The sequence below is a fragment of the Thunnus maccoyii genome, chromosome 21, assembly GCF_910596095.1.
Source record: "Thunnus maccoyii chromosome 21, fThuMac1.1, whole genome shotgun sequence".
Taxonomy (NCBI): Eukaryota; Metazoa; Chordata; class Actinopteri; order Scombriformes; family Scombridae; genus Thunnus; species Thunnus maccoyii.
The window spans coordinates 10275285-10302387 of NC_056553.1; the positions used below are offsets into that span (position 1 = coordinate 10275285).

The following is a 27103-nucleotide window of genomic DNA, read 5'->3' on the forward strand; positions in this document are numbered from 1 at the left end:
GATATCCACAATGAAATTATTCCTAGGACAAGTGACGTCATTTTTGCCATTCATGTGTATTGGACTTTCAATTTCAGATATCCAGAATCACATAGAATTTTTACTAGGAAAAACTCCCATTTCAGATATATTCAATTTTACTAGTCATAATCATAAGGTTATCTGAGATTATTATTATCATCTAAGATCAGAAATTAATTTCAGATATCCAAAAAACAAAAAACATTACAAATATCCATAATGTAATTTTAAATATCCAAAAATACATTTCCACTGTTAAAAATGTTATTTTGGACATGTACAACTGCAATTTTACATGGAAAAATACAATTTAAAATCTTTTAATACATCCATGGTTAAACCATGGTTAAAACGGCTTGCCATACAGTCTATGCTACGAGTTTGGCATTTTGACCGTCGCCATCTTGGATTTTTGGAGCCAGAAGTGATGAAAAATGACCAGAGGGTGGCGCTGACCCTAACGCTAGCTGCTAGCTCGGTTAGCACAGTGCATTTACAGCCTGTAGTTAACTGTGATAATGCTAATGCTAATTTTTGCTAGCGAAAAACGGGCCTAAAGCCATTAAAACAAAATGTACTTACCGGAAAAAAACTGAACATTCGACTCTTAGATGTTCTTTTCATGCTACCAAATGCCCAACAAGACTTTTTTAGTAGAACAAAATGTTACAGTTAACTTTCATTAACTGACGGCTCTATACTCTGTGTATCTGGGGTTACCATGGTTACGTCACGTAACCAACATTGTCGCCATGTACAGTAGATGCATGGATGTATTATAAAAGCTCTTATTATACATCCATGAGTAGATGGCGATATGCAACGGTAAAGTTGTTTGCGATCCACCAGTAAATCGAGAGAAGAAGAAGAGGGAGGGCGTCAGGTGTCAAGACGTCACGCAGGTGTGGTGAAAGGTGCATTCACATTCACTGGCTAGTTTGAATTGAAAAGCACAAAGCCGTCGAGCCTGAAAATCTGCTCGCAACACACCCGCCTGTGGAAATATTTTGAAGCAGGACGGCTGCCCACTCACACTGGGAGAGTTCGTGTATGTTTTAGTTACGCAGGTGCACTGAAAAAAACAGCCAAAAATGAGCAAAATCTCGAAATTATTCAAGGGGAGCTCGAGCTCGAGTTCGAGTTCGAGTTCATCCAGCTCGTCCAAGTCCAAACACCACCGGTCGCGCGGAGGACCTTCACCCCAGGAGGCCATCCACAAACTCCGGGAGACCGAGGAAATGCTGACGAAGAAACAAGACTACCTGGAGAAGAGGATAGAGCAAGAAATTATGATCGCCAAGAAGAATGGCACAAAAAACAAGCGGGGTATGTTGTTATTCTGATCTGGAAAATGTGTGGACCAGCACTCACAAAGTATGCCCATAGGCACTTTATTTTGTGCACTAGGCCTTTACTTAAAATGAGTGTTGTTATCATTTCAAGAAGTTTTGGATGGCAAATATTACAATAAAAGTAATAAAAAAAGTAACAAAAAAGTAACTAAAGCTGTCAAATAAATGTAGTGGAGTGGAAAGTACAGTATATCCCTCTGAAATGTAGTGGAAGTAGTGGAAGTATAAAGTAGCATCAAATGGAAATACTCAAATTAAGTGCAAGTACCTCAAAATTTTACTAAATACAGTACTTGAGTAGTTAGTTATTTTCCACCACTGCAAGAAATGCACATTGTTGTGTGTTAAGTGTGATTTCTTATGTGAAACTTTGAACTCTTGAATCACCTCAGAATAAAAATAAACATCATCATGTAATGGGAGGAATACTGATTCCTTTGTGAACACCTAACACTAGAAGTTCTCACAAAATACACAATACAGCACCAGTCAAAAAAGTTTGGACACACCTTTCCATTCCCTTGAATGACATAGAGTGTCCAAACTGGTACTGTTGGTCTTGAAATAATCACCAAGAATCACACTCAAGTCTACAATCTTTCACTCTCTTCTGCATCAGCTGCCCTGCAGGCCTTGAAGAGGAAGAAGCGTCTAGAGCAGCAGCTCACCCAGATCGATGGCACGCTCTCCACCATCGAGTTCCAGAGAGAAGCGCTGGAGAACTCGCACACCAACACAGAGGTCCTGAAGAACATGGGCTTCGCTGCCAAGGCCATGAAGAAAGTCCACGACAACATGTAAGAAGCTGACAAGATTAAACAAGCCTGTTAAAGACGTAAAATTGAGATGATAGCGCGACCTGTACGCCTTCCTCAAAAACTCTTGGCTTTGTTTGTTTTTGTCTTGACCTTGCAGATTGTTTAATTTGGCTTTTGGTGCAAAACCTAACAACAACAACACATTTTGCAATTTGAAAGAAAGTAAAGAGCAAATAGTTTTTATCTTACCTTCATACTTTTCTTGTATAACAGATAAAAGGAAAACAATCAGATCAAAGTTTACAAGGGCATGGTTGCTTTAAGTGAACTCCTTGAAGTGAGAAACAAAAGAAGGTTTGCACATGCACATTTCCATGACTATATTTATATTCTGGGGCTCTACTGGAATATCTTTGCATGATTTACAGTTTAAAAAACTCTTCATTTATCTTATACTGGCTGTTTATGCAGCTCCTCAGTTCAGCCTCCATCTGAAACAGGCCGTTTTAGCTCCTGTCTCTTTAAGGCCCCCCTTCCAATGAGCCCGCTCTGTTCTGATTGGTTAGGCTACGTAAACAATACATGTTGGAGCCCAAATCTGATCTGAAATATGAGAGTGGGCAACCCATGGAAAAACCTTAGCAACGAAGGCTACAGAACTGACTAGCAGGGAGCATTTCTTCATATGTTCACCTCAAGTTTTGGAACTTTTGACCATGTTTATCATAGACATCCGACATCAAACAGTATGAAAATAACAGAAAATCACAAAAAGCATGATATCTTAACTTTTATCTCTCTCTCCTCTTTTTCAGGGACATTGATAAGATAGACGATCTGATGCAGGATATCACAGAGCAGCAGGATGTGGCCCGGGAGATCAGTGAAGCTATCTCCGGACCTTTTGGCGAGACATTTGATGAGGTTGATATCTCAACCAGCTTTTGTTGCATTCCTTCATTCTTTCTGCTTTTTCATCTGACATTTTTTGACACAACACAGATTTTAAAATATGTTGTGTGATGCAAAACAAAATGCAGCTGCAAGCTCCTAATCTTGCATACTATGTATGTTTTCTTAGGATGAGCTGCTGGCTGAGCTGGCAGAGCTGGAACAGGAGGACCTTGAAGACAGCATGAGGAGTATGGGCGGGCTGCCCAGCGTGCCCACCTCCAAACTGCCGTCGGCACGGCCCAGTCAGCGCGCAAGTACGTACAACATTGCGAGTAGCTACAATGTTAGAGCTACAACAATTACTGTTTCAAATTTTACTTTCCACTTTCACAATTATAGCAAAATATAGAGTTTAGAAATGAATCAGTCTGACAGTTGTTGTTGGAGAAGCATCCAAACTAACCTGCCACTGTTAAAACTAAAAGCATGTGGCTGATGATGATGATGTTGAATTGTTCATCATTTCTCCAGTAAGAATACAGAATTTTTACTTGTTTCAACTTCTCAAAGATGAAAATTTCCTCCCTTCTTTGTTAGCATATCAATGATCTCTTAATACCTTTGAGGTTTTTGACATTTGGTGAGATAAAATCAGCAATTGCTTTGGGCTCAAATAATAGAATAACAAATAACTTAATTATTTTTTGAAATGCTTAATGCTTAATACTTTAAATAAAATTTAAAGATTTTTGGGGCATTTTATGCCTTTATTTGGTATTGATTCTGGAGAGGTGACAGGAAATGACCAGGGCATCTCTTTAAACATATTCAAAGATTAATAATTAATCCATTAGTGGGGAAAATAATCAGTATTGCTATCAATAATGAAATGAGTCCTTAGCTACAGCCTTAACCCTGATAAAAGCTCCAATAATAATTTGATATTAATAATTGTTAACTGTTTCCTTCTTTTTACAGCCACCAAGAAAAGGGTTGAAGATGATGACGACATGCGTATGCTGGCATCATGGGCAACTTAAGTACATTAAAGCAACCTCTTGCTATGAAGTGACAAACAAAAACCTCTTTTTAAATAGCTTTTTCTTACATTTTTTATTTTTTTTTAGGCAAAATGAAGAGCATTGTATTTTTAAAATAAGCTTTATCACCTTGTAATAACACATTACAGGTTATATTTATCAAGAAATTAATTTTTTTAAGTGAAGGAATCAACAAACTGAAATTTCAGATATGTTCTGTCTCTTTTCTTTTCTGTTTCCTTTTCTTTTTATTTGTCATTTTTACCTAACCTGCTCAGAATGTACTGAGGTGTAATGAAGGCATAACCGGGATATGACGTTTTCAACACACTGAGCAGATGTGCTTTATTGCATGTCATTCAGCTGTAAATAAACTCAGACTACGTATTAACATTGTACATATATTACTTTTTGGATGTTCAACAAATAAAGACACTCTCCTAATAGTATTGCCTAATATATTATGTCAGACAGTGCATTTATGTGTTGTTCCTTGTGTCCTGTGTGCCTGAGATAACAGCTTAGTATAGACTATCTGTGTCCCCACATCTTTTGAAAACACATTTTATTGTTCTAAATATTCCTCTATCTGCACTTTTATACACATTGTCAACTTTTTTTATTTGCAACTCTTTTTATTGGGATTGAGAGAAACATACAGTTGAACAATAGTAAGAAGTAGTTTTAGTACAGATATTAAGACATGAGAATAAAAAAAAACAAAGACAAATCAAAGTTTTACGGGTGAATTATACACGTATGGGGGAAAAAGCAGTATTGCAAATGAGTATGCAATACTTTAATTTATTGCAAGTTCAGTTCAAATATAGACAAAAGGAACATGTATAAGACAATATTGAATTAGATACAAGTAAAAAGGGAATAATGGAGTGAGAGAGTAAACACAAGAAAAACAGTGGAGAAAAAATGTAAGTGGGTGTCGAATAGGACAATAATGCTTTTGTGAATCATGTTTAAACCAGGCCAGTTTGTTGGAAGTGATAGCACACTGTTATTGAAGTGGTCAATAAAGGGTTGCTACATCTGGTAGAATTTGTCTTCACGCCCTGTCAATGAGAATTTAATTCTTTCCAGATGCAGATGTTGCTTAATATGTCAGAGTGTGTTGGGAGCCTGTTTGCTTCCAGTTCAGTAATATCAGTCTGCGTAGTAGACGGGTTACAAGTTATCATGTTATATTGAAAGCTGATCAGCACAAAATCAGATCCTTTGATTAGGATCAAGTCTTTCCACGACGTCACGTTGTAAACTTTTACTTTTATTTTTTTGTTATCTTATGTCCGGGGTTTTATTTTGACAGATCTGACCGGAAATACGTTACTTCTGTCAGCAGGTAGGAGGAAGTCTTTCTCCGGCGAGCTAGCCGCCCAAAGTCAAATAAGACCTTAATAAGTATAAAATCTGTCATTAAACACGGACTATGGCAGCGAATAGACCGTCACAGACGGAAGGTGAGTCAATCACTTAATGCTCTTCGTAAAACTGAAGCTAAATTGAGAGTTATCCAACAATTACGGCGAGTTTCCGCGGCTGTTGAAATGAGCGCTCAGTTGGCAGATTGTCTCCACGCTAAACGAAACACCGGACATTGACACGTTTCACACGTAACGTTACTAAGTTATGTGACAGAGGGTATTGGAAACATTTGACGTGTGTTCATACTTTTCTTGTAGTGTTATTAATTAGCTGTTACGACTATATCACCATTTATCATAAGCTAAATAGTTAAATAACTGGCTTTCAGTAAGTTACATTATTATAACGCTACTAACTTACTACAGTAAAGTTGATATTCCCAAAACAACAATATGAACAAACCACCTGTCTATTCAGGAGAGTAATATTTAAATAATAAATTGTCACAACATATAACAAAAAGACCAAATATGGACTATAAATTAATATATTTTTGTCTTTGAGGTGGTAGCTCAAAGGTTAACACATGTACTGTTGTGAAACTGAAACAATTATTCTATGAATCAATTTGTCGCTCAAGTTGCTGAAATTTTTCATAATTGTTTAAATCTTTTTAAAGCCAAAATGACTATTAATGACGATTAATTGGTTTCAGGATATTTGCTGGTTGTCAATGGTAGAAAAGTGTACATCTTGGGCTTGAGGATATTTTGATAATTGATTAATCGTTTGGAGTCATTTTTAAGAAGGAAATGTCCTAATTTTCTGGTTCTCAGTGTGAATATGTTCTTGTGTCTTTAGTCTCTTATGACAGTAAACTGAATATCTTTTGGTTTTAAACTGTTAGTCAGGACAAAACAAGAAATTTAATGACGTCATCTTTGTCTATGGGAAACAGTGATTGATATGTTTCACCATTTTCTGCCATTTTATAGACTAAACAACTAATCAATAATAATAATAATAATAATCATTAGTTGCAGCCCTACATCAAAGATACACCTTAACTTGTGCTTTGGGAAGTTATGATGGGCATTTATCACTATTTTCTGACATTTGATAATGAAATTAATTGTTAGTTGCAGCCATAAAATGGTGTATAAACTCTTTTTAAGATATACCATCACTGACTTTTTTCCATTCAACGAGCACAGCTGGAGACAGCCCTGGACCAGACGACGAGGCCAGAAAAGCAGCAATAGCAGCAGCCAAGCTGGCCAACCGCCTGCCTGAGATTCGTCTGGTGGTGCTCGGCTGGAGGTGGCCGGGGAAGAGCCTGACGGGCAACACCATCATAGGCCGAGAGGAGTTTCGCTTGGAACGAGCCGCTGAATTCTGTGTGAAGAGGGAGACGGAGGTGCTGGAGCGGCAGGTGATTGTGGTGGACACTCCAGGCTGGTTCTCCACCCAGGATACACCACCGTCCTACAAGCAGGAGTTAGTCAGAGGAGCCTCTCTTTGTCCTCCGGGTCCCCACGCCTTCCTGCTGGTCATCCCCGTGGGCATGTTCACAGAGGTGGACCGTGCTCGCATCGAGGAGCATGTGAGCCTCTTTGGGGAGCAAGTGTGGAAGCAAACGATTGTGGTGTTCACCTGGGCCGAAGTGCTGAGGAACATTTCCATCGAGAGGTACATTCGCAGGGAGGGCAAGGAGCTGCAGTGGGTGCTGGAGAAGTGCAAACGGAGGTATTTTGTTATTAATAACTGCATATTCGGGGAGCACCCCCAAGTAGGACGCTTATTGGAGAGGGTGGAGAAGATGGTGGCAGAGGAAGGAGGATACTACAACCCAGAGGAGGTGGAGAAGGAGAAGAAACCCCTGGATAAGAACCAGAATCCAGCCAGAGAGGTGCGGGAGCTCGGGGCACGGCCCAAACAGAACTCTGCGCTGAGTTTGTCCAAAGCCATGGAGGTGGAGTCGCTTTCTAGTGAGTGATGTGTTTATCTTGTCGCACAAGCAAGTTTATGAGGTTTTGACTTTTTTGAAAGAATGTTTTTGAATATGAATATGAGCAGTAGTGTTTCTCCTGCTGGCCCCGCCCGCGAGTTCCCACTGGGCTCATATAATTTTCTTGAGTCGAGAAAAGCGGTTTAAAAATCTGTGACATCATCATTATGTAGAGTTTTACAAATATAAAACCTCCAGGGATCAAAAGTTCATAATAGAACGAGTCATAATTGACCTTGTTTGCAGTTTGAAGTGTCCTGTCAACAGTTTTACAGACGTCTCTTTATACAAGGATGGTCCATGGGGAAAATGCTTTTTGGGCCACGGGGGGAGTGGCCACTGGGAAAAATTGGCTGCAAGGCTGAGCAGCAGAGCCTCATCCAGCTCTAATAATACATCCATGGATACTACAAGCAATGCAGCCCACACATTTCATCATTCCTCACACCCCAGGCCCCAAACAAACAAAAAACACAGCAACAACAAAAAACAGCACTTCAATTATATACAGTAAACCAAAATTAAGTCCATTAAATAATATTTTTATAACAAAACATTACTCTTTTTTTGCATTTTTCCAAATGCAAGATAAAATGTGACCAAAAATCATAGAAAGTGTGTCCATAGTATGTCGATTTCTGTTTTCCAATATCAGCTAAGGGTGAGAAAATAAGATATTTGATCAAGAAATAAATAAAAAGTTGCTAAAATAGCTAAAATAAACAAGGATTCAATTGAATTTAAGTATCGAGCATGTATTTAGTTATATATTAGATATTGAGTTGTGTAAGATAGTAATGAATTAGCTTCTTTAATTTTATTGCTTGTAAATGGGAAATGAACTCTGTTAAAGGAGGATGTTTGTCTTATTTAAAGACTATTTACACAAACTTGAGACTTAAACTCCCTGAAAAACAAAATGTCCTGAACGAGTAAACAAAAACTCACATTTTGTAAGAATCCCTTCCTTGTGCCTCTCCTATTTGATCAAACAATTATTGCCTCAATCACTGTGTTGCGTATGTCCCTTTCCAACATCCTGTTACAACAGATAATGCGTCACATTAAGGAAGTGAAGATTTAATGTCAGGAGGCCTTTAATGTAGATGCATTTGTTCCTTGATGTTATCAATACTCCGTGCCAGGCTGGTATGCGGGCGGTTTAGATTGCAGCAGTGATGGTGCACCATGAATCTGCACACTCTCACTAATGTTTTCCTTCTGATTCATCAGTTTAGCAGAACACATGAGAATTAAGTTTGTATATGTGTAAAAAGGAGCCCTGTTAACGTTGCGCTATGTGTTTGATTCCAGATTAACCGGACATTTTGGGCTGATGGACCCTCTAAACCACGACTAACGGAGCCACACTGAACTGATGGCGAAGCTGCTTATTTGACAAGACAGAAAAGAGACGAGGGTAATTAACTGAAAGGTTACTGAACGGACAAATCAGATTTATTTTATTTATTTTTGAATCCAAAAAAAAAAAAATGTTATTGTGTTTTAGTCGTGTATGACGCAGTATCTTCTCACTGTGACGATATGAGGGGCCTTTTTTTCCACACTGTCCAAAGATTTATACTCCCCTGTTTTAACATGTGATAAATGACATTATGAATTGTAGTTTGGGAAGTTGGTATCGGGGTGATGTGATGGGATGGACATTTTTGATTTAATACTAAAAAAAAAAAAGAAACACAACCTGTTACATACAGAAGGTAAACATCATTATTTTAAACCCAATGTGCACACTCCTGAGTCTTGGCGGACAGCAACGGCAGAACTGCACTACTAAATTGTTCCTATAATATTCTGTCAATGACTGTTGAGGGAATTGCTTTTTTTTTTCTTTCCTCGTTTGTTGTGACCAAACTGTAAATGCTTTCCTCTTGCTTGCGATGTTTATGACACACTCGGTGTACAGTTATAAAGCACTTGAGCGGTTATTGATTTTTTTTGTCTGTTGTCTCTATAGTTGGCCTTGAAGCAGGGATTAGATGTTTATGTCACTCTGTGGCAGAGGGACACATTTGAGGCAGGGGTGCACTACCGTTTTCATTAAATCTGTGGTAAATTCTGGTTCAAAGTCAGTACACAAGTGGTAGGGAGGTGAGTTACTTTACTTTTGTTGCCTACTTTCCTGCTGCTTTTCCTGTGGGCTCTACAGAAACAGTCTCCATGATAAAAGTGTTTCTGGCAGCTACCTCTACAGGACACGAGAGGATCGATTTTTTTTAAGGCGGCGCCGAATGACGGGAGTCTAAGATTTCAGTGCAGTAAAACCCAGAGAGGCTGTACACAAGGACCTTTGCATTGTGTTGTCTTCCTTTTATTAAACCACCCTTTGAACTACTCGCTGAAGTGCCTTCTCATAAAATCTGCTCTCTTACTGGCTGTCACTCCCACCATGTTGGCTGCTGATATACTGTACGTGACCTCTCAAGATGTGAGCAGTGTGATTTCCTGACCTAGTTCTTCTTTTTTGTTGCAAAAGCTCCTATGTGTTTTATGTAATTAAACTCTGGTGCCTTAAGTTATTGTACGTAGAAAAATGAGACAACCCCAGTGAAAAGTGGTGTAGTTTTTGACCTCCAGCAGTTTCCACAAGCAGTATACAAGACTCATCGGCTCTTGGTTTGCTATGGTGAGTGAAGACGGTGAGTAGGATTGTGGTCAGGTGAGGGGAAGCAGAGGCTTTCTTTTAGGTTTGTGCATATCTGCGTAGATCTTAAGCATGAACTCGGTGAAATAAGGGCAGATTCTCCTCATTTAAGGGCTCTTCTGTAGGCAGTCAGCTGGGAAGAGTCACCTGCTCTGGACAGACTCAAACTTCACATCAGGAGGATATCTGATCTGAGGATATCACAGCCTTCCTTTAAAGGCTCACTAACCTTTTCAACAGGATGAATCAGGTGCTCTGTTTAGGGAAAACACACAACAAAGGTTATGTAGGTGGTTGTTTCACTTTAAAACAGCGAGTGAGTCTATGCCGGCATAAACAAGTACTCATTGTAGTGAACTCTTGCCTTGCACATATCCCTCTGCCTCAATATTTCTCAGTTCCTTGGGGCTCTTGTGAGCATGATAGTTTTAGTTAGCCTGTAGGTGTAAATCTGGTACGAGTATTGAAGACCCTGCTTGATAATGAATGCCTTAAATCTTTTATGTGTAAATGTCAAACGTCATTTCTCACTCTTGGCCTTCGGTCTGCTGGTTTTTATTGTAGCAGTTAAATCTGGACCTATTTTCCCTGGGAAACAATTACCAAAATGGTTGGATAGAAACCCAGCAGGGCTCTAAACGTGCAAATATTTAGAAAAACTGACTTTAAGCCATTTCGTTGTAAGAATGTTGTAGTTTGAGCCGTTTCTTAAAAGCTGTCGCTGTTTTTTGCATGAATGTGTTTATACTCACTATAAAGTAATGCTGTATACTCAGATATGCACTATTTTACCCAGTCAGGGCAAATACTGACATATTTGTTGACATTTAATTAATAAATACAACAGGAAACAAGCCTACTGTAGATCTGCTATACTATACATTGCTCTCTCAAGGACTTATTAATATACTGGTATTTTATTTTAACAATACGTCATGACAGTGAATTTAGACGCTGTAGTCACATAATCACTATTACAACTGCTGGCCTCTAAGTAATGTGGGCCATCATATTAAATGTCACTCGGCCACATTGCCACTTTGTTGTATCTTGTTTCTGTGTCTCCCTGAGATGCAGTCCAGCATGTGAATCTAACTTACTCCTTAGAAATCAATGAATGAAGCGGTTTCTGGGCTTTAACTATACTCTTTGTAGGCCTACAACATGGAATGGCTTTACTTCAACAAGTGCAGCACTGTTTGTTTGTTTGTTTTTTTGTTTTGTTTTGTTTTTGCTGTTAGGTCCAAATAAATGTATTTTTTGATCTAACTTTTGGGTGTGTTTCTTGAATATTTGACAAATGTAGAAATGGAGGCTCATGAGAATTTTATCACTCAAATAATGTAGATACCTTTTTAAAGTATGTGTCTGAGGTAAAATGGGCAGTAACTAGAAGGTACTTCTAGTAATTATTAGGGAAGCAACTAATGATTGCTGTCATCTGATGATTTTATTGTTGATTGATTAATCATCAGCATCAGAAAACTGTGTAAAAAGCTCATCTCAATATCCTAAAACACAAGATGTCATTTCACACACTAACTTAACACAATAGAGGAATAAGTAGGAGAATAAGTTAAGGGTAATTTGATTGAATTTATTTGATGGTTAAAAATTCGGAATGACTGCACAACAGTGATTTCCAGCCATCAAGGATTAAAACCCAATAAAGTTTAAAAACATAAAACCATTGCACCACTTGAGACAAAACATACAGACACAGTCTACATGTCCCCAGCTCTCTATAATATAATATATAATATAAATCAGGTTACAAATGACAGAAAAAACATCTTTTCAAGGTTTAAGATGCTCTCATGCTCCATTTTAGGCTTGAAGTAAGATTATTTCATTGTAAAGCAGCAGAATCAAGAAATGTTTTTATCCTTCATAGTCTTAAAACAAAGCAATACAAAATGTGTTCAACCAACTGTAGTAAAACAACCATGAGTGTCTTTTATCATTTTGATTTTGCTGTGTCAGAATTTAGTTGTATTAGATTATTTTTAGGGTAGCAGTACGGTGGCCCTGAGGTGCAAAACACAACAACATTTCGTTTGTTTTCTGAAATGTTGTGTTTTGCACCTCAGGGCCACCATATATCAGAGTATTAGAAGAATTATGAAAATGCTGGGTGAAACCTGAGCATGCAGCCATTTCATTTGTTTTTATTCCATAATGGACAGGAGTTACATTCTTTAGTTTGACCACTAGATGGCAGTAAGACATCAGGTTACAGGGTGTTAGCAACAGCAGCACAACACTGTTATGACATTGCCTACAATAGAATCATTAACTTAATTTGGGGAAGTTGTGCCGTTTTATGTCGCACACCTCATTTACATCCTTACTCTCTCCAAAGTCACTCTTCTAGCATTATAAAAGTTTAATCCTCTTTTTGTCCTCTGTTCTAATAACAAACAAAAAACAAAACCTCTGCCTGCCTTTGCCAATACTTTTTCCTCCCTCATGCCTTTTTCTTTTATTTTGCTCCTGGCTTGCTGAGCTCTGCTCCATCTCTTCTTTGCTGTCTTGTTTGCTCAGCTTTCTCTCTATACAACCGTATCTCCTCAATCTGCAGAGAAGCAGTTCCACTATCTACCTGATCCAAGGATTTACCATGAACCACACAGCATTTTTCACTGTCACGCTCTCTTGCAGGATGGGTATGGTTGATGTAAAGAAAAAAGCTGTGGAAAAAAGTGCATAGTCAAATGATGGACTTGCAGAATGAGCACTGAGAAAAAGTGTCAGTCAAACACCGGCTTTCCTCCAAATGTATCTGTCCCAAGATCCCTTTTTATTTTCGGCATGCACTTCCAAAAATATACTATGCAGGATTTTCCTACAAAAACAATGTATAGACTAATACAAAAATAATCCCTCTCAATCATCACTCATGACCCACCAGAAGTGTGTGGTGGTGTATGTATCTGCAGAGACTCGGCCCTCTACCTGTATTTTATTTATTATTTTGCTGTGTTCGGGACATTTCTGGGCAATTATTGGGCAGTGGGTGTGTAGCCCCCAGCCAATAACAGCATGCAGGGTGTAAGGTTGGGACTGGTAGTATAGTGACCTGGTTACATCGCTGTCTCTGTCTCTCTCTTCTGCTCCACTCTGCTCTCTGTCTCTGTGTCATGGAGGTATAAAGAGCAGCAGGTCTGTGTGTCTGCTTGACTGAGGGCGGGTCTGAGCTACACACACGTAGAGCCGAGAGGCCACAGCAGACAGGATGAAGCTCTACATTTACACAAAATCTGACAACATGGCACCATGAAACAATCAGAAAATAACGTTTTATTTCTCTGATTCACAGCTTTGTTCTCGCCAGCTCTGCTTGCTCTTTTCATTCACTCTCTAGCTCGCTCATGCGCAATTTTGAAAGCTGTGTTTACAAACACCAACTGACAAATCCTGCATAGTATACCTTTAAAGTAATTATGATGGCATTTAAGTCGGAATAATGCATTGCCTGTCAGCTTTCCAGCTGCTCATTGTTTCTCTTTTGTGTGTTTGTTCTTTGAATGCATACACGAGTACTGATTAACGCAACAACAGAAGTGATTATTTGCTCCTACAATCCAATTGTATTTCGAAATATTGTCTAATGTATCCATAATTTTGTATAAAGGTATGCACACACACACACAAGCAGCTATAAAAAAAGACAACAGACATCGTCAGTGGTTTTTACCAACATTGTTTATTATTTCAAATGTAATCAAAGCAACAGTAGTTACAGAAATTACAGACAGCTATGATACTGTGTGATTTTTGAGTTTCATTGTGTGCTATGGAGTGTCATGGTAAGATCAGAGCAAAATAAGGTCACAGCTGGAAAAAACAAAATCTTTATTGAGCTCTGGCAATCGTCGCTGAATCTGTGTGACTTAACATTGTTCAATCCAACTCATGAGTCAGAAAGTAAAGAACAGCACACAGCAGTAATCTATCTTAACAACAACCACTAAGCTGCTTTTTCATCATCTAAAATAACATGTTAAGAAAGTGGGAGTGAAAGCAATTAGTCAAGTCCAGTGAAGCAAATGAAGACTTTGCTGCCAGAAAACCTCCTGTTTCTTTGAACAAAGTGTCAAAGTGTTACGGCTTCTTTTGTAGACATGTTTAACACAAACTAATCCAACCGTCAGCCACTTTCTCTGACTGCATTTGGACAGTGGTTATAATAAAAACACTTGCAGTTTCAGGTGGCAGTGTACAACAAGCAGATGTTCCAAGCAATTCCTCCACAGGGATTAATCTAACAATATGGCACGGAAAAGCCATCGGCCTGTGAAGTTAAACCCCTTATTCCCTCCTGAATGCGTTTGAAACACTGTTTTGGAAGTTATGCAGAGTCATAAATGAGGGTTTGAAAACCAGGGACCTCATCAGACCTCAGTGTAGTTATAAAGAAGCGTCTGTGTGAAGGATTAAAACAGCCGGTGAGTTCTTCATTTTGGTATTTGTAAATGACTCGTGTGTATCTTTGGGAGTGTAGATTATATCTGTTAATAAAAGCATTTGAAGGTGAAATGGTTTCATTGCATTTACATAAAAGATGGGTTGGTGCTAGATTGGATCAGTCAGAGGGACAATTTGTGAAACTCTTGTGAGATTTGTACAAAGTGTTTCTTTATTGTGCCTGTAACCCTAACCCTAATCCTAACCCTAAACCTAACCGCACTCATGTGAGTTTGTCCCTGCGGCTGATCCAACCTAGCACTTGGTGCTAAAGACGTGACCGTTGGCTACGAACCGCCTCTTGGATACTGTTGCTATGCCTGTCAAACTTTCTATTCTCACACGACACATTATGCAGGTTAAAATAACAACTCTGGCAGATTTACACTTAAAATTCTTACTAATTTTTGAAAAAGTGTCTCCTTGATTTCAGACAAGGGTAGACAAAAGCAGGCTGGCAGATTTTATCAGCTGTAGCTAATTAGGTAGCGGTTTAACTGGCTGAAGGCGCAAATTCTGACAGTTTAATGTTTCAAAGATTAGAGAAAAATTCCAAAATATGAAAACAGATTTGTGTAACAGAGCTTTGTTTTTTCTTCTTTCCTCTCCCATTAATCATCTCACGACCCCTCAGATTTATCTGGTGACCTTTTGGAGGGGCCCGACCCCTAGGTTTGGAACCATTGGACTAAACTGTATATAAAGTAGTTCAAACCAGCTGCACCCCCAGCAGCTACAACAGTAACATGCTGCTCTAACACTGATGCTTCAGTATTAATAATCTAATGATGTCATATATAATAATATATCAGTCAGAGGGACCAAACCACTACTTTTACTGCAATACTTTAACTACATCAAGCTGCTAATACTTATGTACTTTTACTTAAGTAGGATTTTTCATGCAGGACTTTTACTTGTGATTATTTTTACATTGTTGTATTGGTACTTTTACTTAAGTAAAGCATCAGAATACTTCCTCCACTACTGCCCACAGACAGTGCTAGTGTAGTGGTGAACGGAGCTTGTTTTTAAAGGGGCCATATTATGAAAAACTCACTTTTTCAGTGATTGTGCATATGTGTTTGGGTCTCTGATGTGCCTAATAAGACCAGTCAGTCAGTTTGGTGTGGGCTGTCTTACTCTGTACTCTTGTGATTCGACAAGCCATTCAGATTTGATGCCCCTTCTTATGTCACACGGGGTGAAGCTAAGCTAAGCTAAACTAAGCTAAGGGCAAACCTCTAACCACACAAACTAAAAAAGTTCGCTTTAGTCATTAATGTGCTCCTTGGAAGTAAAGCTTGGTTAACACTACTTCTTCTTACAGGTTTACTGTTGTATTTTTGGTTTAGACAACACCACAAGTAAACTCTTAAAATGCAAAGTATCGCTAGACTTACTACAGGGCATCGCTTCAATGTGCGAAATCCAAAGTTTGACAGGCTTGCCGTGCTAATCTCTGGTTGGACAATCGCAGTTCGGGGAGGAGTTTAGAGAACGGTCAGTTAACTTCTACTAACGGCTACGTTCTGGATGGTGTTATGGCTGCTGAGCGGTGAGGTGTGGACGCTGTGGGGAGGTTGAGGTAAATATTTAAAAGTATAGCTCACTCAGATGCTGATTAGTCTTTGGTCTTGATGTGATGGCAACAATGTGTGTGAATAAAAAAATCTGGATGATTGTTATTTTTTATGCATTTTTCAGTGTTTCGGTGCACTGAACATTTGTGTCATATTGCACATTTTCTTTTTCAGTAGAAGTCCAGAGAAGATACCAATAGTGTGTCTAAAATGTATCTACTATCTATCATTGGTGTAAAAACATGATTTTGTCTTTTGTCAGCAGAAATGAGTTTGAATTTGTGCAGTCAGAAGCCGTGTGTATTGATCAATGACAGCGATGATTGGAACAGTATTCACATTTAAGTAAAAAAGTAGAGAAAGAAAGGCCACTCATAAAAAATAAAAAAGTTTTTTTCTGTACTATACTGCTATACTACAAATGTTTGCCATGAGTTACCTGAATCTGCAAATGTTTTGGCCTCAGTATATACATGAATGTGTTGACACGGATGAGCCAATCATAACGGTTAAACATGGACACAGACAAGCCAATGGTTACGCTGGCAACATACTGGAAAAGGAAACCACACTGTAAAATCAAGGAAACAAAACCAGACCAGTGTGTTCTCTGGCTCACACAAACTGTGTCCAGACACCTCAGATTAATCAATAAGAATCAACTGTGCAGAGCCAGCTCAAACATATGCACCCATAAAGCAGGTGGATATCCAATCACTACTGTAAACTGCTCTCTTTTGCATTCACACGCACACGCACACGCACACACACACAAGAATCACTTACACTTTAGAAAATATATTCAGCATACACACTCACAAGCGCCTGTCTTGTAATTTTGCATTAGTACCACATGTCAAATCAAAAAAAAAAAAAAAAAAAAAAAAAAAAAATTGTGCATGGAAAAAATTGTGCAAACTCTAGTCAGAGACAAAATGGCACGGCAATAATGAAAAAAAGCAAAAATAAAAACAAAACAAAAAATACATGACTTAAGAACCAATCAAAATAATGAGAAGGATAAGAGTGTGCCCATCACCCATTCAAAAAAAAAAAAAAAAAATCACTGAGATATTTTCAGTGAACAAAAAAAAACCCATCTTACACTTCATTTTCAGGAAATGAAACCAGCCAAACATCATAAACTAATTCAACACCGATGCTGAATGTTCAGAGCTTTTCTCAGAGCCGCTTTTCGATCGCAGTGACAGGAGTTTTCAGCTCGCGTCGTGTCGCACAGCCGCAGCCTCTCTGTGCAGGACGGGCTGTGGAAAAGTCAATTAAGCCTGTGATGGTATCGAAAAGCAATACCGACAGTCTAAACAGATAAATGTGCCAACCCCTGTGTGGAAACAACGTACTGAAAGAAAAAGGAAAATACCTGATGGATATACAAAGGCCTATACTGTATAACCCCACCAACAATAAAGTGGAAATCTCTGTTCACATACTCTGTATTGTTTCTGAAAATATATATTGAATAATTCACCCTGCTCCCCCCCCTCACACACACCAGTAGCAGTCAGGCTGTACAATCCCCTCCATGGCAACATGATAGCAGCCTTACAAACTCCTAACCAATGCTGACTGAGTCGATGACGTCAATGCTGCTCCCTCCCTCTGTCCCCAGTAGGTCAGTTCCTTTGCCAACAGGAGCTGAACAATGGGTTTGTCTGGGATCAGTTTTCAGGGGTTTCTCACGTCCATGTATTGTTGGCTGCTGTACCCAGTCTCATCGAGCGCTCGAACGGCCGATTCTGCAGTCTCAAAGAGTCACTGTGTACACCGAGCTCCTCCGTGGATCCTGGAGGTTCCTTGGTGAGAAGTCCCTGTGGAGCAGGCACGAGGAGGGAGGAGGAGGGCTGGCACAGGCAGGAGGGGGGGAGGCTGCGGGGATGCGGACGCCCCCTCCTCCCTCAGCACTGCTCGGACTCGATGAAGCCCTCCTTCTCCTGGCCCACCGGCTCCACCTCCGCGTAGGCCGGGTGACCTGATCCACGGCGGAACTTCATGGCCGGCCACCTGCTCGGGCGTCTCTGTGGAGGGAGAGAAGAGGAGAGGATGTGTGAGAGCAGAGATTTTAGAGCTTAGATTGAAAGGTGAAAGGTCAATGAGGCCTGAGGTTTGTCTGTGATCTGGAGAGTTCAGCAAATGCCACACACACCTCGATGATTGAACTTTAACGGATAAGTCTGGTGATATTTTATATTTTTCTTATTGTCAACAAATCTCAGGAGAAGAACAAAACCAACAATGCATTGATCCTTCGAACAAGTATCGTGTGTGTGTATCCGAAGCCAAATATATCTTATTCCTGTACCATAAAGCTCCATTGTTGTCCAAAAACTATTAAAACCACATCAATGAGCCACACTGTTATTCTGGGTGACATATTCCTTCATTACCATGAACACACAGACTGTAGTTTATTTTGACTCAATCCCACACACACCATCCTGCTGCTGTAAATACTCACTAGAGGACCAAACGTGTATTAATTCGCACATGGAAATAGTCCTCAACAAATACACAATTTACTCCTGTGTGAGTAAAAGCTACAGAGACCAGCTGTTTAAGGAAATTATTTAAAGGTTTTTTTCATTTATGACCTGTTTTTAAAGACTTTACTGGGGTCGAACAGGTTGAGGCTGAGTGCCAGAGACAGATTAGGGATTTCAGAAAACAGTGAAAGACGGAGTGACACATTGTTGGCTTTGATATTTTCTGATCTATCATCTGCTTTATCTTTTAAGAACATCAACTATAAAGCTTATGAACAGGAAGAGATAAATTCTCTGGTTTTATCTGAAAAGAAAGCTAAAATGGTGACTGATGAGGTTTAAAAAGGCAAAATCCACTGACTGATGCTGGCCTTGTAACAGTGACATTGAGAAAAGCAGGGAAGGTGTAAATGTTTTTTTTTTTTAAAGTTGTTTCAACACCACATGGTGTATTACTCTCCAAACAGCACCTTCTCACCCTTTTGAAAATCATAATGCATATTTATGAGTCAGGGATTGAGGAATAAAATGCACTGAGCTCCGTCCAGAGAAAACAATCTCGACAGACAGTGTTTTTACACTGTCGGCCAGAGACTCAGCCTGGTTTGACACAGCATTAAATATATCAGTCTGCTTTGAAACAGGCGGACACATCTGTTGAATGTCTGAACATTTTAGAAAAAAAGTATCTTATTAAAACTAATTTTTCTTTTGTAAATGTTCCTAACTTATAAACCATATTTTGGCAAGACGTGACTGTCTGCATTTTTTAGAAATTAGTTTTGTCTTTGAGAACATTTGTTAATATTACTGATTTAGGTGGTCAGACAAAAACTCAATATATTTTCCCCGTTGTGGATTTAATTTCCAAAATGTCTCAAATAGAACTGCAATGATTAGTCGATTAATCAGATAGAAAATTAATTTGATTTTCATAATTGAATCATTGGTTCAAGCTATTTTTAAGCAAAAACTACAAAAAAATCATTGATTCCAGATTCCCAAATAAGAATATTTTCTGGTTTTCATCCTCTTCTATGATGATAAAAAACCAATTATCTTTGGGTTTTGGACTATGGTCCGACAAAACGAGACATTTGCAAGATTAATCATGAGCTCTGCAAACTTGGGATGGACATTTTTCACAATTTACAGACATTTGACATTAAGAAAATAATCAGTAGATTAACTGATAATGAAAAGAATAATTAGTTGCAGCCCTAGTCTCAAATTTAGGAAAATATCATAATATTCATCATTCTACATATCAAACATTCATATTTTTTACTGAAGCACAAGCTAACTAAGTACCTTCACCCTAACTGTCCCTACATAGTTAAATATTATTTTATGTTTTTTAAAAACATATAATTAATTTGGTAAACAAAACAATCTCACCACAAGGTCCATTTAGTAGTAGATCTGAAGCTTTTTGACTGTATTGATTGATTGTATTGTAGTTGCCCAGTTGTAACAGATTCCATTAGTGGACCGTCTTCCACAGATTTAAAGATTTGTGAGAAGATTATTGGGTAAACTTATGTTGTTACAAAGGCCAAGAATGAACTTTTTTAATTAACCATTTCAATTAAGAATTGAACTATTCTAACAGCCAGATGGTAGCGTCCCCACTCACCTCGATGAGGAAGAGGCTGGCTGCAGAGGTGGGGTGATGGTAGATGTAGACGGTGACCAGCACACCGGCAACCATGATGAGCATCACCAGGAGGATGCCCAGGATCAGACCAGTGTGCAGAGGGTGTGTGCCGGGTGTCCTGTCGACAGCACTGTCTGCTGGCATCACTGAAAAACAAACAAACAAACAATTAAAAAAAAGACACTCGCATACATTGCATGTGTTTTTTTTTAAATTATGCTTTGAGTAAAGCACTGAAAATCAGCCTTTTGTCTTCATCTGACACATTTACACCCTCATGATGTTAATTAATATGTGTTGTCCCTGATAAATAAACAAATAAAGTAACACCACAAGGATCAGTGGTTTGGATATTTTGGATAAAAGCAACCACACAAATGTGACGTTTTTCTACTTTCACTGCAGTTCTGCTGTTGACCAGCAGGGGACACTCATCATTCATCAATACCTGCTTTTCTTACATTACATATACCAACAAATATGACATGAAGTTGACTTAGACATGCTTGATGCTGGTAATCAAAATTTTACGAGTTTTCATAACACAAAAATGTTTTTATTGAAAAACCTGATTCTGTAAATCTCATTCAGCCATATGTGATTTAAATGAGTTCATCTTTAGTTGAGTTAATGGGAGTTTTTCTTTGAAGGGACATTTTCTTTTCTCTGTTACTAATTTCAAGGCTCAGGTCTGAACTGAACGTTATGTGCTCTCTGTTGATTGTTCTGTAGCCTGTTTAGGTATTCATGAGCTGTTCTCCTCTCCTGCAAGTACGAGTTAAGCCCAAACCAAGGTTAACAGCGTATGGTCCTGATTGGAGGAGGAAGCAGACCTATGGATGCTGATAGAGTCCTGTTGTAGCCTCCAGTTGTGGTGAGGCAAACCAAAGAGGCTGCATTATAAATCTGTCCTTCAGTGAGCCTTGGAAAAAATCCCTCGTCTTTAAAGCACTTTGTAAGAGTCATATTGGAGGGTTACATTTGACCCAGCAGGTATTTTGAGAGCTCTTTTCAAGATGATAAGAGCGTCCTGTAACCGACTGGGAATCTTTGTTTTCATCTATGGAGGCACAATTTCCCCCAAAAACATGAAACGAGAATTTTCACCTGCAATTTGTCAGCTACAAGAACACACAGAATAAGAATTCACTACAGAAAAACAAGAAAATGTAAAGGTTTTTAGTCTTGACGCCTCCCAGCAGAGACAAACTGATCATAGCAGGGGAGAGCTAATGAAGCGATAATGAAACAAACAATGTAGATTCTGCCCTTAAAGCTTATCTCACGCAGATTTATAACAGGTCCAGCCCAGATCTGTTCACCAGGCTGCAGATTTCTTCTCCTTCTATGTCCCCCCCCCTGACAACCTCTCCCTGGGCTCCCTGGCTTTAATTAGCAGCTCTAGCCACCGCCGAGCTTGTCAGCCAACCAGCCTCTCCCCTGGCTCCCTGCCTCATTGATTTCCAGCACACAGAATAACCGGGTGGTAATCAAACCTGTCCAATGTGTGTGGGCAGTCATTGTAAACGTGTGGTTGTACAAGTTAGCGTAGCCGTTATGTGCACTCTCTGGAAACTGTAAATTTAAGAAAGAACAAAGGATGGATAATTTGTTGTTCTGAAACATCACAACAAACCTCTTTTGTTCATAATCCAACAAAAAAAATCGTGCTCATAATGCCATTGGGTTTTTTTTTATGATATCTCTCACAGTCAGTCAGTCTTGAATCTGGCGAGTCAGGAGCTCTACTTTTCAGAGAAAAACAACTTGGCAGAGAAAATGACATCATGACATTTTTCGCTATTGTGCTTAATCCTAATAAACACGGTCTGAAAGGGTGTTTTTTATTTTTCTGTTTTCTCAGAAAAGGCATTGTTCCTGTGTTTATCTGAGAGTGCTCAGTCCAAGAGCAGAGCCATCTCATGGTCAGCTGGAAGCCCAAACGATGCGACAGGCTGTTAGTCTGCTGTGTTAGCAGGTTAGCAGGGGGCATACGACTGAGTGGGGATGTAGACACAACGAGAAATCAACAGCAGCCAAATAAACAGCGGGAGGGCCGGGAGAGACGCTTCGGACCAGACCCCTGGAGGAGCCGAGAGCTCAGCTGAGACCGACAGTTGCATCCTGACACTTTTGAGTGGTACATTTAAACCATTAAGACAGCAGAGACACGCGCCTCAAATATCATTTATACTGGGTTATAGTGGGTTGTTGAAGGACAGGGCAGATATAAACAAATGCTCTTAAGTCTTTGTGTATGCTTTGTTTTGTCATTATATCAAAGTGGCCATGCAGTCAACGCAGCTACACAACAAACAAGAGTCTACAGTCATGCCATTAATTAAAACTGTGACCTAATGATGGTGCTAGACGAAAAGCCACAGGATCACCAACATTATTATGATTCATGAAGGGGACGTGAATGTTTGTACTAAACTCTATTGCAATCCATCTGACAGTTGTTAAGACATTTCACTCAAAACTACAAAGGTCAACCTCATGGAGGAAAAGTCAACAGATCATTAAAGTCAGTGGGATTGATCCTCTGGGAACCATCAATGTCCATCACCCAGTCTATCCAATAGTTGATGATAAGGGTGCAACTAACAATTATTGGCATTGTTAAGTAATAATCAAGTTTTTTCAATGAATCATTTAGTCTATAAAATTGTGGAAAATGTCAGTCACAAGGAGAACCCGAGGTGACATCTTCTACTCTACCAACAATTTAAATCCCAAAATATATTTAATTCCGATTATATTACAAAGAATTTAATTTTGAGGTTTTGCTTGATGATTGACAAACAATCAATTAACTAAAAGATTAATTAATTGTTGCAGCTGTCGTCATTGTTATTGCATTTAAGACCAAAGTGCTGGACTGACATGGCTAAAAATATTCATTATTCCAGAAGTGTTTGTCAATATTGATCATTATAGCACAATAAAGTCTAATTGGGGGACGCAGAGAGCTGGAACATCTTTAGCTAATTGCCCTGAATTCATTCACCATTAGCTTTGTCCTTATGACGGCTCGAACCTGAGGAGACTAATAAACACTAATGGACGAGGGAAGTCTAGACAGCAATAAAACTACATTAGAGCTTTTGAGAAAGGATGATTGAGACCAATGGAAACTCAGCCAAGCTGCTTTCAGCTAAACATTAGAAGAACACAATTGTTCTCTCACCTGGCTAATGGGTCTTTAGAAAACAAACTGAACAGACCTATAATTCAGCTTGTTTGTTAATAGATGTGGAGGAGTGGTGGTGTTGAGTAGGTTCACTCGTGTTGTTCCTTATCTTAGCACCTGCTGTAGCCGTAATCGCCTCAGTGTTTCCTACCACAGTCAAGGTCAGAGGACATCTTGGCGTAACTGACTGATGTGAGAGATAAAGATGCTGAACAGCTGAAGATGTCGTGGAGGAGATACATTTTTAAACTACTGTCTGATTAATAAACCTGCCCAAATATCCAATAATATGTCTTAAATGTTATGTCTAAAAATCATCAATGAATCATCTTTGATTTGGACACAGACAAAAACTACAGAAATTCATGCTTTTTTCAATCTTAGTATAATCATTCTGGTGGCTTCCATGCAATTACTTTTCACCTTGAATAACATTATCCCAGGTATGCGGTGGAAAAAGGTTAGCTGCATGAAAAAAAACAAAAAAACTGGAATGCCACGCTGAGATATCATCACAGCGCCAGACGCCAGCACAAGAGTGCTCGAGTGATGGGAGACATGCAGCGTTTGTGTAATGAAAGTGTGATAGAAGCTGTGGATTTCCAATTCCTCTCAAGCAGGAAATGAAACATTTGAAAGGTTATCTCCGAAACCTGATAGAGTTGGAAGTCATTTCAGAGTTTGAATGTTTTGCACATATTAGCAACTAAAGTGTGTTGAGCTTAGAATAAAAGTAATACTGAATTTCTGTAGGTGGTATACCAAATGTAGTATTTTCAAACAGCAGGCACTGTCAAACGAATGGTGATACTTTGATCACTGATCAAACCTCACCACTTCCTATCACTAAAAAGACTTTTCTGTTTTGCTGCAGTGACCAGTGATGAATACTGGAAGTCGTTTCTCCATAAATGTTTCTACAATAATGTTAAGATGGTACATGTGTAATTGATCTTTTGTCAAATCAAGTCAATTTTATTTGCCCAATATCACAAATCACAGCAATACAACATCCTCTGTCTTTTGACCCTCAACACAAATAAGGAAAAACGCCATAAAAAACCTTTTAATGGGGAAAAAATGGAAGAAACCAACAGAGGAGGGATCCCTCTTTTTGGTTGCTGTTGGGTTTTTACAGGTGATGGCTCTGGGAACCTCTGAAGGTCATTTGTCCTGATTTCTTGTGTACAAAATGCAACCTGAGTGCAAACTGTCATCTCTGGTGTTAGAAGACTGTTTTGATTTGTTGGTGAGCTGATTTTATATTCACCCACCATCAAAACACTGATGCAATGAAGTACATTATCTGCAGCATTTGACTGAGCAGGTGTCAGGTTCCTCTAACTTAGGAGTCCTAAAACTAGGACTAGCATCTCTTGTTGTGTTCATAAGTTTCTCCAAACTCGGGCTCCAAACTCCTCTACTACTCTACTTTTAGTCTTAAAATGTTTTGTGAATATGGCCCCAGATTTCTAACAGATAGCCTACATTACAAACTGCGCGAGCGGAGTTTAACCAGGAAGTTTGATATCTGGCGTAAGACACTTTAAAAATGCATTATGGGAATTGTAGGATCCTGTGTTTTTGGAGCTTGGCCCATTTTACGGATTAAAACCTGGATATCCCAGGCTCTGGAGCTTTTATTTCGATCACTATTTTTCTAAATCTGTCTCTCAAAAGTCCCCCATCTTTATGGAAGTACAATACTGAATTGCTTGAATACTCCTTTAATCGATGATGTGAATAATCTTCAGTTGCAGCAGATGCTACACACAGAAAAAAAGGGTTCCTAACATTATTTATGATTATTGACAACTTACTCATAAGAGGTTTGTAGAAAAAATACTTTGGCATTCAAAGCGATGTGCTGTCATACAAACACGCCTCCACAGTGTAAGAACTGATTTTTTGGGAACAGGCCTCCTGCCTTCACTCATACAAGTCCAGACACTAACATTGATCTGCGCAACCCTCAAAGGACAATTAATCATTATAGTCGGCTGCTGGATAAAGTTTATCAGCTGACTGAGCCACGCGACTTCCAAACAGATCAAAAAGCAACCAGGGAACAATACTTCAGTTGTAAAAAACAAAACAGAAACACACACAGCTCAGCAGCAGCCACAGCAGCAACAGTTACTGGACGCCACAGCAGTGAAAGACGGGAACCTACCTGGGTTGTCTCTGAGATGCAGAGCGATCTTGGTATCATCTACGAGGAGAAACAGAGAGAAACAAATGTGAGCGTCAGACACAATAAAATCAGCATTTCTCTTTGTAGTTTGTTTTTTAAGGCGCTAATAAAATAAACAGCTTCCCGAAGGTCCCAAATGAGATTAAGCTTCTTTCATTAGTGGACCGTCTTCCTTTCAACATGAAATTTACTCCACTTTAAATCTGATTAAAATTTAATTCCTAGAATATAATGGTTCAACATGCATAATTCAACACATAAAAGCAGTCTGGGGTTAACTATACATGTGAAATATGTAAATGTAGCGTGACCCACTTCTTCTAGAGGGGTAGCAGGCATTTACACACACACACCGTAGGATTCACATTATGCAAATTTGGCGCATACTATATACCACCAGATAGATATATTTCACCAAACGATTTTATTCAAAAGGATTTTCTGTTTTCAATTTTCAAAACAGCGAGTGTAGCCACATTTTGGTGTCTGAAACGAATCCTTAAATGAGATATACTACTCTGAGCGACTGCACAGAATTTAGTCCTTCAATCCCACACCAGAGTGAGGGTCATGAATATGGATCATCGTGGCTCGAGGAATATAAGTATTTAAGTCTGTCGTAGCCGATAGGGATGTAACAAAAAGCTGCTTTGTGTATCTGTTGATCTCACAAATATGTCTGTATCTGTTGCAGTGTTTGGATTCATGTTTAGCTGCTTGCAAAATAACTATAATAATATTTTAATCATATACCTAAACTAAACAAGTAAAGATTGATTTGTATTTGAGTCCTATGTTCACAAAAAAGGGGGAAAAAAAGGTCTGTGTGGACATGAATTGTGGAAATACTGTAGAACATGTAGCATAGATGGAAGATACAAGTCAGAATTGTACTGGGTGACATCACTTGATGGACGAAGACCGCACACTAAGCTCCACTGATTTTATTATATAACCAACGTTCTACATTTACATTTTGTTATTTGGCAGACACTTCTATCCAAAGCCATTTACAAGCGAAGCAAGACAATCAAGCGTTAAGAGGACAGTGACTCTGAAAGAGCAGTGGGACAAATTCTCAAGTAGCTGACTAGGAACAAGTGCAATGAGATACACAGAAGGTTTGTCTTTGTTCATTTTTTAAAAAATATATAATTATTAAAGTAAGAAACAAGTGGAAGTAAAAAAGTGAATAAGAAATACCACAAACAACAGAAATAAGCTGAAAGAAGTGCAGCAATAAACAAAGTGCTAAAAGGTTAAGGGGCTCAAGTGTTAAGGTTTTCACAGGGGAGCTGAGTTTTCAGGCGTTTCTTGAACGCACCTTGGGAGTCAGCAGACTGTGTGGAGCTGGGTAGCTCATTCTCATTTGTGGTTCCGCAAACGAGAATTT

The 27103-nt window shown here is 39.0% G+C and overlaps 3 protein-coding genes across 4 annotated transcripts in view; 2 read left to right on the plus strand and 1 right to left on the minus strand.

The window, feature by feature from the left end:
• Window positions 1-626: 626 nt before the first annotated feature.
• chmp4c (charged multivesicular body protein 4C) lies at window positions 627-4511 on the plus strand. The gene is made up of 5 exons (XM_042399907.1): window positions 627-1347; window positions 1993-2170; window positions 2947-3055; window positions 3213-3339; window positions 4004-4511. The coding sequence occupies exons 1-5, from the start codon at window positions 1113-1115 to the stop codon at window positions 4063-4065; spliced, it is 711 nt and encodes a 236-aa protein (XP_042255841.1). The 5' UTR covers window positions 627-1112; the 3' UTR covers window positions 4066-4511.
• Window positions 4512-5402: 891 nt separating this feature from the next.
• On the plus strand, window positions 5403-9807 carry LOC121888000 (GTPase IMAP family member 9). Of its 2 annotated transcripts, XM_042399242.1 has the most exons (3): window positions 5403-5537; window positions 6657-7430; window positions 8765-9807. In XM_042399242.1, the coding sequence occupies exons 1-3, from the start codon at window positions 5507-5509 to the stop codon at window positions 8767-8769; spliced, it is 810 nt and encodes a 269-aa protein (XP_042255176.1). In that variant the 5' UTR covers window positions 5403-5506; the 3' UTR covers window positions 8770-9807. The 2 variants fall into 2 exon arrangements, with proteins under 2 accessions (XP_042255176.1, XP_042255175.1); XM_042399241.1 differs by lacking the exon at window positions 8765-9807 and having other exon boundaries at window positions 6657-7438.
• Window positions 9808-17072: 7265 nt separating this feature from the next.
• The window catches only part of plxdc2b (plexin domain containing 2b), a 108888-nt gene continuing 98857 nt past the window's right edge, over window positions 17073-27103 (minus strand). The window contains exons 12-14 of the mRNA XM_042399620.1: window positions 25690-25728; window positions 20303-20469; window positions 17073-18201 (exon numbers count right to left, since the gene is read on the minus strand). Of these exons, the coding sequence (XP_042255554.1) occupies window positions 18082-18201; window positions 20303-20469; window positions 25690-25728 (326 nt within the window). The 3' untranslated portion in view covers window positions 17073-18081. The remainder of the gene's footprint in view (window positions 18202-20302; window positions 20470-25689; window positions 25729-27103) is intronic.

Excerpts from the sequence above, each read along its gene's own strand:
- chmp4c (XM_042399907.1), top strand. The coding sequence starts at position 1,113 with ATGAGCAAAATCTCGAAATTATTCAAGGGGAGCTCGAGCTCGAGTTCG. Across the intron at positions 3,056-3,212 it reads TTGGCGAGACATTTGATGAG|GATGAGCTGCTGGCTGAGCT; the intron begins GTTGATATCTCA and ends ATGTTTTCTTAG. Across the intron at positions 3,340-4,003 it reads ACGGCCCAGTCAGCGCGCAA|CCACCAAGAAAAGGGTTGAA; the intron begins GTACGTACAACA and ends TTCTTTTTACAG.
- LOC121888000 (XM_042399241.1), top strand. The coding sequence starts at position 5,507 with ATGGCAGCGAATAGACCGTCACAGACGGAAG. Across the intron at positions 5,538-6,656 it reads TAGACCGTCACAGACGGAAG|CTGGAGACAGCCCTGGACCA; the intron begins GTGAGTCAATCA and ends CAACGAGCACAG.